This window comes from Leptonotus elevatus, chromosome 2 (genome assembly GCF_054856555.1).
Source record: "Leptonotus elevatus isolate MCC_2025b chromosome 2, RoL_Lele_1.0, whole genome shotgun sequence".
Lineage (NCBI taxonomy): Eukaryota > Metazoa > Chordata > Actinopteri > Syngnathiformes > Syngnathidae > Leptonotus > Leptonotus elevatus.
Genome location: NC_141240.1, coordinates 39,780,971 through 39,798,911, shown reverse-complemented (window position 1 = coordinate 39,798,911; position 17,941 = coordinate 39,780,971). Strand labels below are relative to the sequence as shown.

Below are 17,941 nucleotides of genomic sequence, written 5' to 3'. Positions count from 1 at the left end.
TGGGTCGAGCTGCAAGATGTTTTTGTCACTTTTGGGAGAAATAGTCACGGTGGAGCGCTTTTTGTAAGCGAGCTCCTCCGTTCACAGCAAGGTTGTTGGTGTAAAAATTCAGTTTTGCTTCAGAGTCTGTACTTTTTTTACCTCCATGAAAAAGAAGTTGAATCCGTTTTTTTTAAACAAGTCTTTGCAAATCTACTTAAAGACACGGTGAGAGCGCTTTTGCCAGGTGTGTGTATTTATGCAACGTTCAGGTAGGACCCAGCGTTGTTGGTTTTGCTCCCCCTTTAGGAGAAAACCCTCTGGCCGAGGACAAATCCGATCTGGATTCTGTTGCTGGAGTGCTCAAGATGTATTTCCGAGATTTGAAGAATCCGCTCTTCCCCGTGGACAGCCTCAGTCGGCTGCTGGAGTGCGCCTGTGAGTGTCATTGTTTTGTTGTTCTCTTTGTTTGAAATGGTCACGTTGCATGTTTTTCACCTTGAATTCTTATAGATGCACTTTGTTGAGGAGAATTTAAAATTTCACACCTCATATTCTGCGTCAACATTTGACTCCTTCCACATTTCTTCACCCGTTTCAAACTATTCCAACTTCAACATATTCGCCCAATTCAGGTCATGTTAAGGAAATGCTAATAGAAAATAAACCCAAGTAGGACTACAGACTCGGGTCTGTTATAGCGCTTTTCCACCGGACCGGTTCCACGCCGAAGCTGCATTTTTTTTGTCCCGGGATGTCCGCGTCTCCATGGGACTTAATCGGGGCGGAGCGGTTACAAGGAAACCGCTTTTTAGAACCATCTCGGAGGTGGTTCTGCAGCGCCGGTCGTCTGCGGCCGAGCGGGGCTATGTCGTCACTGTCATCTGATTGGCTGACAGCAACGCCGTGGAGCACGCCCATTTCCTTATTTTACCGCAAGCGAGGCAAGAGGCGCCCGCCGGTCCTCGCCAAAGTCGTAACAATACAGTCTATGCAATAATGTTTTACAACAACGCTGAACTCCGGCTAGCACCCAGCTCGCTTCGCACCCGACCTCTTTGGCCCCTCCATGTGGTGAGCCCATTGAAGGGGGACCCGCATTGCCTTTTCGGGCTATGCCCGGCCGGTGTCCGGGCTCTCCCCTAGAGATAGGGTGAGAAGCTCGGTCATCCGGGAGGGACTCTGTGTGGAGCCGCTGCTCCTCCGCGTTGAAAGGAGACAGTTGAAGTGGCTCGGGCTACTGGTTCGGATGCCTCCTGGACGCCTCCCTGGAGAGGTGTTCCACTGGCGGGAGGCCCCGGGGACGACCCAGGACACGCTGGGGAGACTGTCTCTCGGCTGGCCAGGGAACGCCTTGAGATCCCGTTGGAGGAGCTGGTTGAAGTGGCTGGGGAGAGGGAAGTCTGGGCTCCCCTGCTGCCTCCGCGACCCGACCTCGGATAAGCAGCAGAAGATGGATGGAACAACGCTGAACTATATTTACAATTTAAAAGGTGCTTGTGTATGGATTTGTAATGATTGTGGTTTAAACAAAACCGCGGGTGCACACCGCTCGTCTGGCCGTGTGTCCCCATTCACTTGAATGAGAGCTCCAGCGGCAGTTAAATGAATGAGGCGGAGCTCTCCATTAAGAACTAGCTTCGCCAGCCGGTCGTGAAACCAAGTGAAATTGTAAATACGGTTCAATGTTGCCGCGACTTTCGCACTGCGTGAGCGCAAGCCTAGCTTGGACGGTTCAAATGATCCCGCCCCCTTCCCGCCGCGCGCCAGCTTTAATGGAAATGCAATGCAGGCCGTGTAGCGTTGTTCCGTACAGTGTGGTAGCGTGTCGTGCGGGGCTAATGGAAAAAGCGGCATAAGAAGGAGCCCAGATTTCAAAGGAAACATGGTGAAGCAGCGTTAGGCTGTTATGCTGCACGTAAATGGAATAAGTTGCCAACAAAATTAAAGTCAGCCTTGAGTAGAAATGCTTTTAAATTGAGGTTAAAAATTTTTGTTTTTTTGATGAAGGCATTTTAAAAATCAATTTCACTACATGGTCTTTTACTTTGTTTTTAAATGTCTTTAAATGTTTTGTTTGTAAATTGTTGTCAATGTATGTTCTTTTAGCAACTTTATTGATCTAAATTTGTTGTTTCTGCTTTTTAAATATCTTTGGCTGTTTGTAAATGTTTTAGGTGTGGTGGTTTTGGTTGTGTGAAGCACATTAAGTTGCCCTGTGTATGTCTTCTGCTAAATAAATAAAGTTGCCGTACCTTGCTGATTCCTACATTTCCCACAATTCCTCATTATCTTGTCGTGCTTGTTCGCAATCACTTTTCTCTGCCAGACGTAAAAAACGATGGCGAGAGAGCCGATCAGCTGAAAAGCGTCATCTCGTCCTACCCCGAGCCGCTCATCATCGTCATGAGATACCTCTTTGCTTTTCTTCATCAGTGAGCGCGAACCTTTTCTTATCTCACAATTGCATGTTGCGTTTCGAAAAGTTTCCCCGTCGTGACAAGTGTTGCGATTTTGCCCGATGTTCTCAGCGTGTCGCAATACAGCGACGAGAACATGATGCAGCCGTACAACCTGGCAGTGTGCTTCGGTCCCAGCCTGGTCCGAGGGATTCCGGACCAGAATCGGGACCAGCAGGACGCCGTCACCCTGCAGCCGCAGATCAACGCCCTGGTCAAGAGCTTCATCGTCCAGCACGAGAGCATCTTTCCCGGTCAGGCCGAGGTGCCAGGTCCCGTGTACGAGAAGTGCATGACACTGGAACAAGATGACGGGTGAGAGAAAATCAGCCACTTCAATTTGTTGGTGTCAATGCTGAAGAGGATTAGCATTAAATTTAGCATTTCATTTAAATGTAAAAGTTAGTTATTGTGTGACAAAAAATGGTTGCTTCTTTATATGAGGACAATGTTTGCCGCAATTAAACACATGAAGAGATTTTAAAAACTTTAAAAAACTTTAAAAGTGAAGTACACAAAAATAGTTTTTCAAAAAATTATTAAAATGAGAAAAAAATAGAAATGTTTCAAAGACTTAATCGAAGTTATGGGGGGGGGCATAGTTCTTAACCTGGATTTAAAAGCATTTACACTCAGGGCTGATTTAACTTCTTTTGGCAGCGTATTCCATTTGAATGCAGCATAACAGCTAATTGTCATTTCACCATGTTTGCTTTGAACTCTGGGCTCTGCTAATTGATCCAAGTCTGCAGACCTGAGAGTCCTACTAGGTCCATACCGAGTCCATATGTGGTACATTTGTAGATGATCTCAAGAGTTGGGTAAAAAAAACAAAAACTGTTGAGTCAAATGACTAACTCACGTAACAGCAAAATTTTGGGTGAGTTATTCATTAAATTATTCCCCCAAAATTTGTTTTTAGGTGATTCATTTGCCCCATTTTTTGGGTTAAATGAATAACACAAAATTGGTTTTCAACAGCATTACCGCATGGATCTGCATATTCAGATTTTTTTGGGGTCAATATTAAAAAAAAAAATGTTTTGGGGAGTGGTACCCATTTACCCCTCCCCCCTTTTTGTGGACAATGCATATTGAATTTTTATTAGCTATTTTGTGTGTGTGTGTGTGTGGGGGTGTGTTTGCCTTTGTGTATTATGAGGACATGTCACCTGAATACACGCAACACTGCGAGGACATTTTGAATTATGAGGACACAGCCCATGTCCTCATAATTCATTCAATGCAGAAGTGCTTCTAGGGCTGTAGAAGGCTTAAATCCAAAGTTTTAGCCAATGTCCTTGTAAACCATAATTACATGAATTTGTGTATTTTTGTGTATTTGATGACGCCCCCTGTAGGAAGGTCCTCGTAATGCACCACTTCATGAATTATTCACACCAGTGTATATTTCACAGCATTTGATTGGCTGACCGTCACCTGTCCCCACAATTACGCACATGTCCCCATAATTCCGTTTTTTCTCAAAATGCTGTGTATTGTGAATGTTTGTCTGTAGACGCAGAGCCTTTTTTTTTTTTGCAGCCACCAATTCCTAAGTAGATAAATTAAATAATGAAATACACTATGACATTTAATTATATATTTCAGCATTTAATTCTTGCAGTGGTTGTTTATTTGAAAATATACAATGGTTAACAGCTGTTTATCACATCACTTTGAACAGCTGGAGGCAGAGACAGAGAAACTGTCAGTGCCGTATATTGATTCATCATTTAACATCCCACCCTGCCTTTACAATGTAACATCTTTCTGTACACCAGTGGCCAAATGTTTTGAGAATGACATTGATTTTCTAAAAATCTCCAGTGCTGACTTATTATTATTGTTTTTTTATGATGGCAATTTGCATGTACTCCAGAATGTTATAGTGATTAGATGAATTGCAAAGTCCCTATTAGCCATGAAAATTAAAGTAATTTCCTTTAGTGACCTTACAAACTTTAAGTGAATAAGGCTTCAGGGCACCCAAGAAAATCCAGCAAATGCCAGGACTATCTCCCAAAGTTGATTCAGCTGCGGGATAAGGACATCACCACCAGTGTAGAGCTTGCTCAGGAATGGCAGTAAGCAGGTATGAGTGCATCTACACCCATGGTGAGGGAGTAAGACTTTTGGAGGATGGCCTGGTGTGACCAGTGAAAAGGGGATTCCATAAATACAGACCAAAATAAGAAAAAAAGAGTTGAAGTTATTTTCTCTGATTAACCCCCTTTCCAAATGTTTGGGGCATCCGGAAAAATGCTTGTCTGGAGAAGAAAAGGTGAGCGCTACCATCAGTCCTGCTTCATGCCAAAAGGAAAGCATCATGTGACCATTCATTTGCAGGGTTGCTTCTCAGCCAAGGAATTGGGCTCGCTCACAATTTTGCCAAAAAACACATGCATCCATTACTAAAGTATAGTACTAAAACATCCTCGGACAGCAACTGTATGACAGCAGCAAGGTTATTTTATTTACTAAAGCAAAAAAACATTTTCGTTAATGAAAAAAAAAACCTTTTTAAAAAACTGAAACTGAAATCACATTTTATGATTACAAAATGATCTATAATTCTAGCAATAATATCCTTTGTTTTCGTCTGTGGTAATTCATTTAATATATGAGCCTTTGGGGTTCATTTTAAATGTGATCTATTTTTTTTTATTGACACTGTAAATCATAGAACAATAGCCACTCTTATCAACAAAGTTCATAATCCAACGACTGAACCAATTTGTTGATTTGAACGGGATTTATTATATTGCCCTGAGTACGGAAGTGACGTCATCTAGCAGCCCCGATAGAGAACCGCCCCCGGCTCTATTTACTTCACGAGATGTGATGGCGTGTAGCTGTGCTAATGAGGTAGGTTTGAAGCTCGAATTTTTCCTGTTGTTGTTGGTCGCTTGTGTACATTGCTCCCTCTTTCGCGAAAATGATTTATAATGCAAGTCCAGTGTAAGTGCAGCTAAGCTTACGTTAGCATACCTAACCATCTGTTGATTATGATGGATGCAGCTAATTATTTAGAATTGCTACGCTTCTGTTAGCGACGGTTAGCATAGCAGAGCTAACCGTCTGTTGAGTAAGATGAATGCTAATTGCAATTTTTAAGAGGAAATCAATAACAGGCTGGTTTTTGATGTGAAAATATACAATGGCTTAGTATTACCAGTACAGTATAAATGAAGTATTGGTAAATTGCTGCATTTGTGTTTACTTAAATTTGTTCTTTCAATAGAAATATTTCAGTAAAGTCTGTTAGTGTTCATTACATTTAATTTATGCAAATATTTAGCAGAGCTGTGCTATCCACTGTATTTTATTTTCGTTGGCACATTTACTGCACACTGCACAGGCTATTATGGTACACTGAAAGTCAACTTCAAGACATTTGCACCAAGTTACCTATCAAACTGATTGAAACTCATTTTTTTCTATAGCTTTAGATCATTATCTTCAGTGAGACATGTCAGTCATGAGGCCACAGAGGGCAAAAGTTAAACCCAAAGAAGAGGTAGCATACTTTTCATCCTTAGGTAAAGACAAGAATGGCTTCACCATAAAATATATTAATTAATTCAAAGGTGAGTATTGGTAAAATATTCTTTAGTATGGGTCTAGTTTTCATTATTGTTATAATGAAATATTTCTGTTGTATCCTTTTTTCTTTGTAAGGTCGAGGAGTGTTCAGTTCCTGCTCCTTTCAGAAGAGAGACTTTCCTACTGAATATCGAGGAGAAGTTCTAAGCAAACAGGAACGTGAAAACAGGCTGAGAGTGTATCATGATGCCCGGAAGGTTTTCATGTTTGAATTTCGCTACAATGGAAAAACACTATGGTATGTTTATATGGTGTGTTGTCACACTTAATTTTGTTTTTTTGGGGGGATATCGTGCAAGGTTTGACAAAACATAAAAGATTAATTAAAACTCAAAAGCAAAAGTACATTATTTTCTCAATATAATTTTTTTATTTTTTTTATTTCATTTTTTACAATATTGTGACTTGTTTTTTTATTTTACTTTTACAGTTATCGTGAGTATCGCTAACCTCACAATATCATGTTAATTATCATATCGTGATTTCTTATGACATTTGGATATTGTGTCATACATGTGACATACTAGAATTACTGGTCGCACATTCATGATTACATGAAATTATATTATAGCAGTCTAGTCTTAGTAAGAATTTAATTGTATTGGTATTTTTCTATTCATCTGCCCCAGGTTTCCACTGAAGCACAACCTGATGAAGACACAGCTATCAGACTGCGCCAAAGTTGACCAGGTGACTAGATTTCTTTTTGAATGTTGTTGAAATCAGTTTTCCGAAGCAAGACATTAGTGGAGGGTGGAGATACTAGGGCTGCACAATATGTGGAAAATATCTTGCCGCACGAATAACTCATGCAATATGTGTATTGCAAAGACGTGCAACAAATGAATATTGGATTAATTGTATACTTTAGTCTGAGGCTAAGCGATATGGCCAAAAAATAAAATAAAAAGTATTTTAAACCAACCATCCAGCATTCTGCCACCACTTGTGCAAAATTACAACTCACAATAACATCTGGATGTAACAGAACATAACAACAGCTTTTAATAATCCAGAAGACAAAATACATTTCACGATTTAGCAAATTTTCAACGATTCAATTTAAATTTAATTTATTCAATTAATTTGATTTATTGCCAGGCCCTACTTGAGTCTGAATTTGACCAATCAGAGACAACATTAATTGCGCATCGCTATACAAGAGAATTGTATCGAGGAGCATTACTAACAAAAAATAACTTATTTGGATAAGACTAGATCACAATGAGCATGATTATTTTTCTGCACGTACGTGTATTTCTTTAATTAGATTATATAGATATATATATTAGGTCCATGTTCAATGTCAAAATAATCTCCATCACTGTATAAAACACCCATGTCGCATGTTTTGTCAATACTGTGCAGACCTCACAGGTGCATAGTCTTCACAATGTCGTAGTTGTGAATAACTGACACTCTGAGGACAGTGTATTTACACACTGCGAATGTAAAATAAGTTTTCAGGGGTTTGGAGTTACACATACAGTCCTCATAATTCATACTCTGGTATGGACACTCTGAGGACTGTGTATTTTCTATTAATTGTTTCATTGTGAAAAATAGACGTCACCAATTTACACAAACCACTAGTGCTGACGGATTATTTATTTTTCAAATAGCAAATAAAATGTATTTGCATTCACAATACTTTAACCTATTCATTGTTCTTTATGTACTGTAACTGTGTAAATGCACAGGTACAGTCGTGTTACTAAGAATTTAATTTTATATGTATTTTTCTCTTCATGTGTACCAGGTTTCAAATGAAGCACAACCTGAAGACATAGCTAAAGATGTAGCTGTCACAGACCAAGTTGACCAGGTGACTAGATTTGTTTTTGAATGTTGATGTTGAAATACATTTTTCAGAAGCAAGACGTAGCACAATATATAAAAAAATATTTTGTCGCACGAATGGCTCATGCATATACTGTATGTATGTATACAGTATATGTGTATTGCAAAGACATGCAACAAATGAATATTGGATTGTATACTTTAGTCTGACTTTGACCAATCAGAGACTACCTTAATTGCGCATCGCCATACAAGAGAACCGTATTGAGGGGCATTACTAACAAAAAATAACTTATTTGTATAAGACTAGATCACAATAAGCATGCTTATTTTTCCGCATTAACGTGTATTTCTTTCTTTGGATTATAAAGATTTCTCTATTTCTCTATCTTTATCTCTATATCTATCTATCTATATCTATATATCTGTCTCTCTCTATGTCTCTCTCTCTCTATATACAGTATATATATATCTATACATCTATATCTGTATGCATGTGTGTGTGTGTATATATATATATATATATATATGTATATGTGTATATATATATGTATATATATACATACATATATATATATATATATATATATATATATGTGTATATATATATGTATATATATACATACATATATATATATATATATATATATATATATATATATATATATATATATATATATATATATATATGTATATATATATATATATATGTATATATATATATACATACATATATATATATATATATATATATATATATATATGTATGTATATATATATATATATATACATACATATATAGATATGTATGTATATATACATACATATATATATATACATATATATATATATGTATATATATATATACATACATATATAGATATGTATGTATATATACATATATATATAGATATATACTGTATATATAGAGTGTGTATGTATACAGTATATGTATAGATCTTTTTTTTAGGTCCGTGTTAAATGTTTAATCTCCATCACTGTATAAAACACCCATGTCGCATGTTTTGTCAATACTGTGCAGCCATCACAGGTGCATAGTCCTCACAATGTCGTAGTTGTGAATAACTGACACTCTGAGGACAGTGTATTTACACACTGCGAATGTAAAATAAGTTTTCAGGGGTTTGGAGTTACACATACAGTCCTCATAATTCATACTCTGGTATGGACACTCTGAGGACTGTGTATTTTCTATTGATTGTTTCATTGTGAAAAATAGACGTCACCAATTTACACAAACCACTAGTGCTGACGGATTATTTATTTTTCAAATAGCAAATAAAATGTGCTTGCATTCACAATACTTTAACCTATTCATTGTTCTTTATGTACTGTAACTGTGTAAATGCACAGGTGGTCGTGTTACTAAGAATTGAATTTTATATGTATTTTTCTCTTCATGTGTACCAGGTTTCAACTGAAGCACAACCTGAAGACATAGCTGAAGACGTAGCTGTCACAGACCAAGTTGACCAGGTGACGAGATTTCTTTTTGAATGTTGATGTTGAAATCCATTTTTCAGAAGCAAGATGTTGCACAATTTATAAAAAAAAATATCTTGTCGCACGAATGGCTCATGTTATATGTGTATTGCAAAGACATGCAACAAATGAATATTGGATTGTATACTTTAGTCTGATTTTGACCAATCAGAGACTACCTTAATTGCGCATCGCCATACAAGAGAATTGTATTGAGGAGCATTACTAACAAAATATAACATTTGGATAAGACTAGATCACAATGAGCATGCTTATTTTTCCGCATTAACGTGCATTTCTTTCTTTGGATTATAAAGATCTCTCTATCTCTATCTTTATCTCTATATCTATCTATCTATATCTATATATCTGTCTCTCTATGTCTCTCTCTCTCTATATACAGTATATATATCTATACATCTATATCTGTATGCATGTGTGTGTGTATGTATGTATGTGTATATATATATATATATATATATATATATATATATATATATATATATATATGTGTATATATATATATATAGAGATAGAGATATAGATATATATATAGAGTATGTATATATGTATATGTATGTATGTGTATATATACAGTATATGTATAGATCTTTTTTTTAGGTCCGTGTTAAATGTTTAATCTCCATCACTGTATAAAACACCCATGTCGCATGTTTTGTCAATACTGTGCAGCCATCACAGGTGCATAGTCCTCACAATGTCGTAGTTGTGAATAACTGACACTCTGAGGACAGTGTATTTACACACTGCGAATGTAAAATAAGTTTTCAGGGGTTTGGAGTTACACATACAGTCCTCATAATTCATACTCTGGTATGGACACTCTGAGGACTGTATTTTCTATTGATTGTTTCATTGTGAAAAATAGACGTCACCAATTTACACAAACCACTAGTGCTGACGGATTATTTATTTTTGAAATGGCAAATAAAATGTGTTTGCATTCACAATACTTTAACCTATTCATTGTTCTTTATGTACTGTAACTGTATAAATGCACAGGTACAGTCGTGTTACTAAGAATTTAATTTTATATGTATTTTTCTCTTCATGTGTACCAGGTTTCAACTGAAGCACAACCTGAAGACATAGCTAAAGACATAGCTGTCACAGACCAAGTTGACCAGGTGACAAGATTTCTTTTTGAATGTTGATGTTGAAATACATTTTTCAGAAGCAAGACGTTGCACAATTTATAAAAAAAAAAAGATCTTGTCGCACGAATGGCTCATGCAATAGGTGAATTGCAAAGACATGCAACAAATGAATATTGGATTGTATACTTTAGTCTGATTTTGACCAATCAGAGACTACCTTAATTGCACATCACCATACGAGAACCGTATCGAGGGGCATTACTAACAAAAAATAACTTAATTGGATAAGATTAGATCACAATGAGCATGCTTATTTTTCCGCATTAACGTGTATTTTTTTTTCATTGGATTATAAAAATATATAGATATAGATAGATCTTTTTTTTTAGGTCCATGTCGAAATAATCTCCATCACTGTATAAAACACCCATGTCGCATGTTTTGTCAATACTGTGCAGCCCTCGCAGGTGCATAGTCCTCACAATGTCGTAGTTGTGAATAACTGACACTCTGAGGACAGTGTATTTACACACTGCGAATGTAAAATAAGTTTTCAGGGCTTGGAGTTACACATACAGTCCTCATAATTCATACTCTGGTCAGGTATGGACACTCTGAGGACTGTGTATTTTCTATTAATTGTTTCATTGTGAAAAATAGACATCACCAATTTACACTAACCATTAGTGCTGACGGATTATTTATTTTTGAAATGGCAAATACAATGTGTTTGCATTCACAATACTTTAACCTATTCATTGTTCTGTATGTACTGTAACTGTGTAAATGCACAGGTACAGACTTGTGTGTTACTAAGAATTGAATTTTATATGTATTTTTCTCTTCATGTGTACCAGGTTTCAACTGAAGCACAACCTGAAGACATAACTGAAGACGTAGCTGTCACAGACCAAGTTGACCAGGTGACGAGATTTCTTTTTGAATGTTGACGTTGAAATACATTTTTCAGAAGCAAGACGTTGGCACAATATATAAAAAAATATCTTGTCGCACGAATGGCTCATGCAATATGTGTATTGCAAAGACAAGCAACAAATGAATATTGGATTGTATACTTTAGTCTGACTTTGACCAATCAGAGACTACCTTAATTGCGCATCGCCATACGAGAAACGTATCGAGGGGCATTACTAACAAAAAATAACTTAATTGGATAAGATTAGATCACAATGAGCATGTTTATTTTTCCGGATTATCGTGTATTTTTTTTCATTGGATTATAAAAATATATAGCTATAGATAGATCCTTTTTTTTTAGGTCCATGTTCAATGTCGAAATAATCTCCATTACTGTATAAAACACCCATGTCGCATGTTTTGTCAATACTGTGCAGCCCTCACAGATACTTAGTCCTCACAATGTTATAGTTGTGAATAACTGACACTGAGGACAGTGTATTCATACACCGTGACTGTAAAATAAGTTTTGAGGGCTTGGAGTTATTATACAATTCATACTCTGGTCAGGTATGGATTCTCTGAGGACTGTGTATTTTCTTGTTTTTGTTTCATTGTGAAAAATAGACGTCACCAATTTACACAAACCTGTAGTGCAGAAGGATTTATTTATTTATTTTTGTAATGGCAAATAAAATGAGTTTGCATTTACAATACTTTAACCTATTAATTGTTCTGTATGTACTGTAACTGTGTAAATGCACAGGTACAGTCGTGTTACTAAGAATTTAATTTTATATGTATTTTTCTCTTCATGTGTACCAGGTTTCAACTGAAGCACAACCTGAAGACATAGCTGAAGACGTAGCTGTCACAGACCAAGTTGACCAGGTGACGAGATTTCTTTTTGAATATTGATGTTGAAATCAGTTTTCAGAAGCAAGACGTTAGGAGTGAAGAGTGTAGAGTAGATGCTAGGGCTGAACTATATAACTAACAAATATAATCACAACAATTTTTTATGCAATGTGTATTGCCAAGACGTTCAAAATATTGTATCCAACAATAAGCTTGTATGGGACTAAAATTCCTACAAGTCAACATTAAAAATATCTCAAATTGAAGATTTGTTGGCAGTTTGGTGATTTGGATTATGCACTGTAGTGATCTTTTGTTCCCATTAATTTATTTATGGTGGATTTTAGAGATGAACTCGCTATCAATTTTATTTTATTTTTTTAAACAGAAGTGTAAACATCAGGTAGTTAATTTACTTGTATCAAGCTTGGATAAATGTGCTTTATGTTTTGGACCTTTCGCTGCACTAGAATGGACTGGCATGATGGGTATTTTATCTTCTGTGTTATTTGTATCTGCAATGGATCTTTGTTTCACGCAACCAGAATTAATAGTGCAGGCATTTTCATTGAATGAATATAATTTAGTCAAGAGGATAAATTATGACCCATGTTTATACCTTTATCTTTAGTTGCAAGCAGCTAAATGTTGAGCAATTGTCTCAATCTTAACGACTGTCTGACTCGGTAAAATAGAAAAGTCTACTGTAACTGAAGGACTGTATCACACAATATCTGTTTTAGGGGCAATGCCATAGATTAAGCATATTAACTATCCCTCTTGTTAAATGCTTCATCTCATCTTTCGAATAAATGTGACTAGATTTATAATAATCTTTAGTATGTGCACAAACTTTAGGTTCTAAATGCTTTTCTAGTTTGCTCCAGCATCTGGCACATATCCCGTTTAAAAAAAATGCAAAACTGCTTGATGATGAAGACCTTTGGTAAATTAACTTTAGCACATTAGCCCATCAATGGCGGGAGCTACTTCTGCCGCGAGCGCTCGACACTTTTCTCAAGCTTCTACTTCGAGTGTAACATCACTAAGTAACAGCGAAGTAAAGCTAGTAAATATTTATGACCACCCGCCAAAATGAATTTTAACCCGCATATGGCAGGTTAATTTTAGAGCCACTGTATATATGCATAAGTATGTGTGCATCTACTGTATATATGGATATCATTGCTGTCCTGTGAAAAACACGTTTCCATTTTTAGGTCGCGGGCTGCTCTCCGGTAGCTCCTATGGTGGAAGTGTTTTTCACAGAACAGCGACAATATGTGTATGTATGTATGTATGTAATAATTGTTTTCGTTTAAAAAATTAGGTTGCTGATGTATCCAGTTCAAGTGAGGATTCGTTAGCAGAGGAATATGTTCCAGATTCTCACAGTACTTCGGACACTTCCTACATTGAACCTGTTTCAGAAATTCAGAAATCCGAAGGTATTTCAGGAATGAGCTATGAGAAAACTGCTCATCCTTTAAGATGAGAGGTAGTCATGTTTTAAAGAATAAAATGTTCAATGTTCACTGACTCTTTTGCATCTGGTTTCATGTCGAGCTTATCCATTACAAAGCTGTGTTTGACCTAGATAACCTGTTCACATAAGAAGCAGTTTTATTAACATACCAGTTTCAGTCTGTCCTAAAATTGTAAGTTGTAACATGAGCACCATGTTAAAACTTACAATTTTAGGACAGATCAGGTATGACTTTGCATTTCACAGTATTGTTATGTACAACAATGTGTCCTTATATCAGGTAAGTCATTACACATCAATGCCATTTTAGTTTGTGTAAAGTCAGAATGCCAGAACTTTCAAATCACTTCAGTGACATGGTTGCTGTGTGTTGTGTAAACTTTGTCCTTGTAATGTGAGTTGGTCCTCATAATTACCATTTTTGCAATGGGCGTGGCTTATTTAGGTCATTATCTATGTCCTCACAATTACGGATTTTTTCAGGTTTTTCTTTTTTTCGTGTGTTGAGTTTTTTCAAGTTTTGAAGTGAAATTCTCCTGGACAACCCCAAAAAAAAATTTTGGGTGCAAGTCCCATCTCTCTGGCATTAGCAGAAAGGGGTGTCCCTGTAATACACAATTAAACCGGTTTGGAAAAAATGTCCTCATAATACACAGAGGCAAGTAGGGGTGTGTGTGTGCTAATTTTTGCTATTCGCAGGCTGGTTAGGTTTCTATATAGTAAGGGGATTTTTATTTTTTTTTTTTTAGAATCTGGGAACAAACGGCAAACCAAACATGTTTAGGTGTTTCATGCTTGAAAAATTTTTTTTTCTGATGCTTTTTTCCCCTCAGTGAGCCAAATGTGGAGGAAGGGGACGGCGAGGCAGAGTACTGCAAAATTGGTGAGCTCATTTGATTTGAACGTCTTTTTCTTTCTTTCGCCAAGAAATACAAATTGCCAATCACAATTAGTATTCCGTCCCGAGAGATCATCCGATGTGCTGAGGGAAATAAACATTTACCTCGAATACATCAAAAATAAAATCTAGTGGGAAGCTATTATTATATCGAAGAGCCAATCAGCATTTGAGATTTGAGACGACTTTATTTTCAGTTTTAAGCTTCCTTTCACACACGCAATTATGACTGTATTGGCTTTTCTTTCTTTTTTTTTTCTTTTTTATCAATGAAGACCGGGCCAATAGCCAGTCTGTATTTTTGCTCATGAATGTTTTTGAAACACGGACTGAACGGATAATATGATGTGCGACAGAAGTGGAAGCGGGACATCCGGTCAATCGCAGCAACTCGGCGACAGGAGCCCTGCAGAAAAACAGCGATGCTTCCAAAGCCGACAAAAGTGGACTGGCGGACCACCGCAGGTCTGCGTCGGGGCCAGCCGGGAGCAGCGTGCCCACGGGCGTGGCAAAGGTCATCCTCCAGATTCCCACCGGGCCCCAGTGCCGGACGAGGAGGATACACTCTCCTGGTTTTGCACGCAGAGAGTGAGTAGCAACATATCAATGGACTCGTACTGGCCTGACAAAACTTATTTTCATCCTAGTTTGACTGTGAAACCATCAAAATCATCATATTTAATCATCACCTCGTCATATTACATGGCAGGGGTTAGGTTCCAGATCCTCCCCGGCAGTAAGTGAAATCCAGAAAGACCGTTTTTGAAATACTCCCTAAGGCATATTTTTACAGCATTTATGGCGCCTATTTTTTAAGGCCTTGAAACACACTTTAAAATATTCCAAACACGTTCAAAAACATTTCATCGAGAGCAAGACAACAAAATTGTGTTAAGTGTACCGATCAGTGTGCAATAAACAAATCCCGTTTCCCCCCCCTCAAAAAAAAAAATCACGACCAAAGACGTGCGTTCTAAAATGAACCTACAACTGTTTCGTTCTGTTGCTGTAAAACGCAGGATGATAGATGATTTAGCAATTCCGAAAAAATGAGGCAGAGCTTGAAGCGCTTCGTTTTCTCTTTCGAATCGACAGTGTTAAGCATAACAGTTGCTGAAAGTGGAATTGCATCCCAAAATAAAGAATTGTATGAACAAAAATCTTCAAAATAGTTGGACTGCCAACTCCGAGAACTCGCAATTGAGGCAGATTTACTGTATGAGCCTTTTTTTAACCAAAGTACTAATGTACTGTATTTCTGATCATCCGATGGGTGAATTCATGGATCAATAAACCCCAACTCTCACCCGCCACCTTTTTCCTCTTCCAGACAGATGAACGCCTTCCCCGAGGATGTCATCAAAGTCGATAAGGTTTGTGCTTCTTCGCCCTCTTTAATAGAACAATCCCAAATGCTTCTTGTGGCTTTTCTCAAGGCGAGAGTTTCATTTTGTTCCGTGACCGCACTTGGGACGCGCACTGAAATCATCTTTCCGCATTGCATTCAATTGAAATGCCATTAATACGTTCTGTCCCCCAAAAAATTGCATTCATCTAAATGGACTTTTCAAAGTCAAGAATTGCCAAATTGCTTATTGTAAAGTGAGCCGATGGACTCGAAATTGGGCGGATGTGTCGCGCCGAAACATCTCTAATACTGCAAATTTCAACTCTATTGTGAACAAAACGGTAGTGAACTACACTCAGAAATATAAACACACACACACACAAAACCTCTTGATTTATTACAGCACCATTAATTGGTTTGTCAGGAATTGTTTGCGATTTAGTTCCAACTTTTTAATTTTTTTAAATTCACCACACAAGTTGAAATTCCTATTTTTAAAAGTAAAATTTTCACCTCCGATTGAAATGTCAATGTTTTAATTTTTGGAAGTAACAAATGAGCGGAATCTTGAGCTGAATGAAGTGAAAATCACACAATATTCTCGCGCCTCTCCTTTCCCAGGTGGTGTGTCGCCAGATGGACTCGGTCTTCAAAGAGCTCGTCTCCAAGCACACGCCGCAAGAGCCCTCCTCTTCCTCGTCTTCCTCCTTTGCAGGCGCCCCAAAGGAAAGGAGGGCGTGAGGGAGCGAAACTTTGGGGGGGGGGTTCGCATTTGGAATCAGGGCACATGATTATACAAAATGAATTTGCAAAACATTAAAGCTGTGAAAATGACTTGTAAAAAAATATATATATACACATATTTTGAAATATTGGATCAATGCACAAGTGCTTTCACACACAACTTATTTCGCAATCTTCGCATGACATCTTGAACGAATACTCACATGATACACTTTCAATAATATCCACCCCCACCCAAGTTTTACATGCTGACCTCCAATTTACAGAAGCACAGCATAAGACGCTCCCCCGGTTGAAAAAAATATAATTGACGAGTATCACTTCTAAATGGTAATCTTATGTACAGGACTTATTTAAAAAAAACAAAACCATGCATGTCATTTAAAAAGATTGGAAGAGTCCTGAATATTTATTTTATGAAAATGAAACTTGCTCATCAAAAACCCAACTTGGCCCGCCCGTGGCGACGGGTCTGAAGGCAGAGGATGAAGTCGTAATTAGTCCATTTTTACATGGAAAACTCGAAGGCAGCCTGTAGCTATAAAGTCATCACGGAGGTAATCGAGCTTGGGTTCTTGGAGATCTGCTCGAAGTGGCTTTGGCGGGAAGATTCGGCGTACGATGTCAAGTGGATTGAAGAACCCTTTAAATAACGGCTAAATGCTACCACCTGGTGGACACATGGCACAATTTGTGCTTTCGACACCATGTGGTGCCCAAAGCGCTTTCCACAGTAAAGTGATTTAAAAATGTTTTGCCATAACCTATAAAAGTATATATATAAAACCAAATTAGAGTACCACTGGATGCACTATTACAGTAATGAATGGATGGACATTGTTACAGAGAATAAATTCAATAAATAAATAAAAGAAAGAAAACAATTGGTTGAGTAATATATAAATAAAAAAATTACAATTAACTTGGAAAATGCAGGCTTTTATTTTTAAAAATACCTGTTTTTTATATCTAATTTAATATTTTGCCATTTTTCCTAAAATTGTTATTTGTAAATGAATGCATTTGTATTTTTTTTTTTTATTCAATCGTATCAATTATACAATTGGTTTGTTGAGTCATTGTAAATGTTAGTAAAAATATATATTTTAAATTAAATGATTGGTTAATTCTCAACTCCGTTTTACGACTGAACACTCTAAAAACCACTGCAACTGGGCGGAAGAATTAAAATGATCGAACATAGAAAAATATAAGCATCAAAAT

The 17,941-nt window shown here is 37.1% G+C and overlaps 2 protein-coding genes across 3 annotated transcripts in view; both read left to right on the top strand.

Annotated features, from left to right (window-relative positions):
- LOC147179989 (rho GTPase-activating protein 4-like) overlaps positions 1-16,807 on the top strand; it is a 28,622-nt gene extending 11,815 nt beyond the window's left edge. Inside the window, exons 16-22 of one of the 2 annotated variants that reach the window (XM_086067124.1) lie at positions 289-417; positions 2,309-2,414; positions 2,511-2,753; positions 14,561-14,610; positions 14,982-15,213; positions 15,956-15,998; positions 16,595-16,807. In XM_086067124.1, coding sequence (XP_085923250.1) covers positions 289-417; positions 2,309-2,414; positions 2,511-2,753; positions 14,561-14,610; positions 14,982-15,213; positions 15,956-15,998; positions 16,595-16,714 — 923 coding nt within the window. In that variant the 3' untranslated portion in view covers positions 16,715-16,807. Of the gene's footprint in view, positions 1-288; positions 418-2,308; positions 2,415-2,510; positions 2,754-14,560; positions 14,611-14,981; positions 15,214-15,955; positions 15,999-16,594 lie in introns of those variants that run through there. The other variant, XM_086067125.1, reaches the window with a different exon arrangement.
- LOC147179990 (uncharacterized) lies at positions 2,773-14,323 on the top strand. Its single transcript, XM_086067129.1, has 8 exons — positions 2,773-6,028; positions 6,120-6,282; positions 6,674-6,734; positions 7,804-7,869; positions 9,276-9,341; positions 10,430-10,495; positions 12,209-12,274; positions 13,572-14,323. Exons 2-8 carry the CDS (start codon positions 6,248-6,250, stop codon positions 13,734-13,736), a joined length of 525 nt encoding a protein of 174 aa, XP_085923255.1. The 5' UTR covers positions 2,773-6,028; positions 6,120-6,247; the 3' UTR covers positions 13,737-14,323.
- Positions 16,808-17,941: the final 1,134 nt, after the last annotated feature.

Coding starts and splice junctions, on each gene's coding strand:
- LOC147179990 (XM_086067129.1), top strand. CDS start 6,248: ATGTTTGAATTTCGCTACAATGGAAAAACACTATG. Junction 6,283..6,673: donor TACAATGGAAAAACACTATG/GTATGTTTATAT, acceptor CATCTGCCCCAG/GTTTCCACTGAAGCACAACC. Junction 6,735..7,803: donor ACTGCGCCAAAGTTGACCAG/GTGACTAGATTT, acceptor CATGTGTACCAG/GTTTCAAATGAAGCACAACC.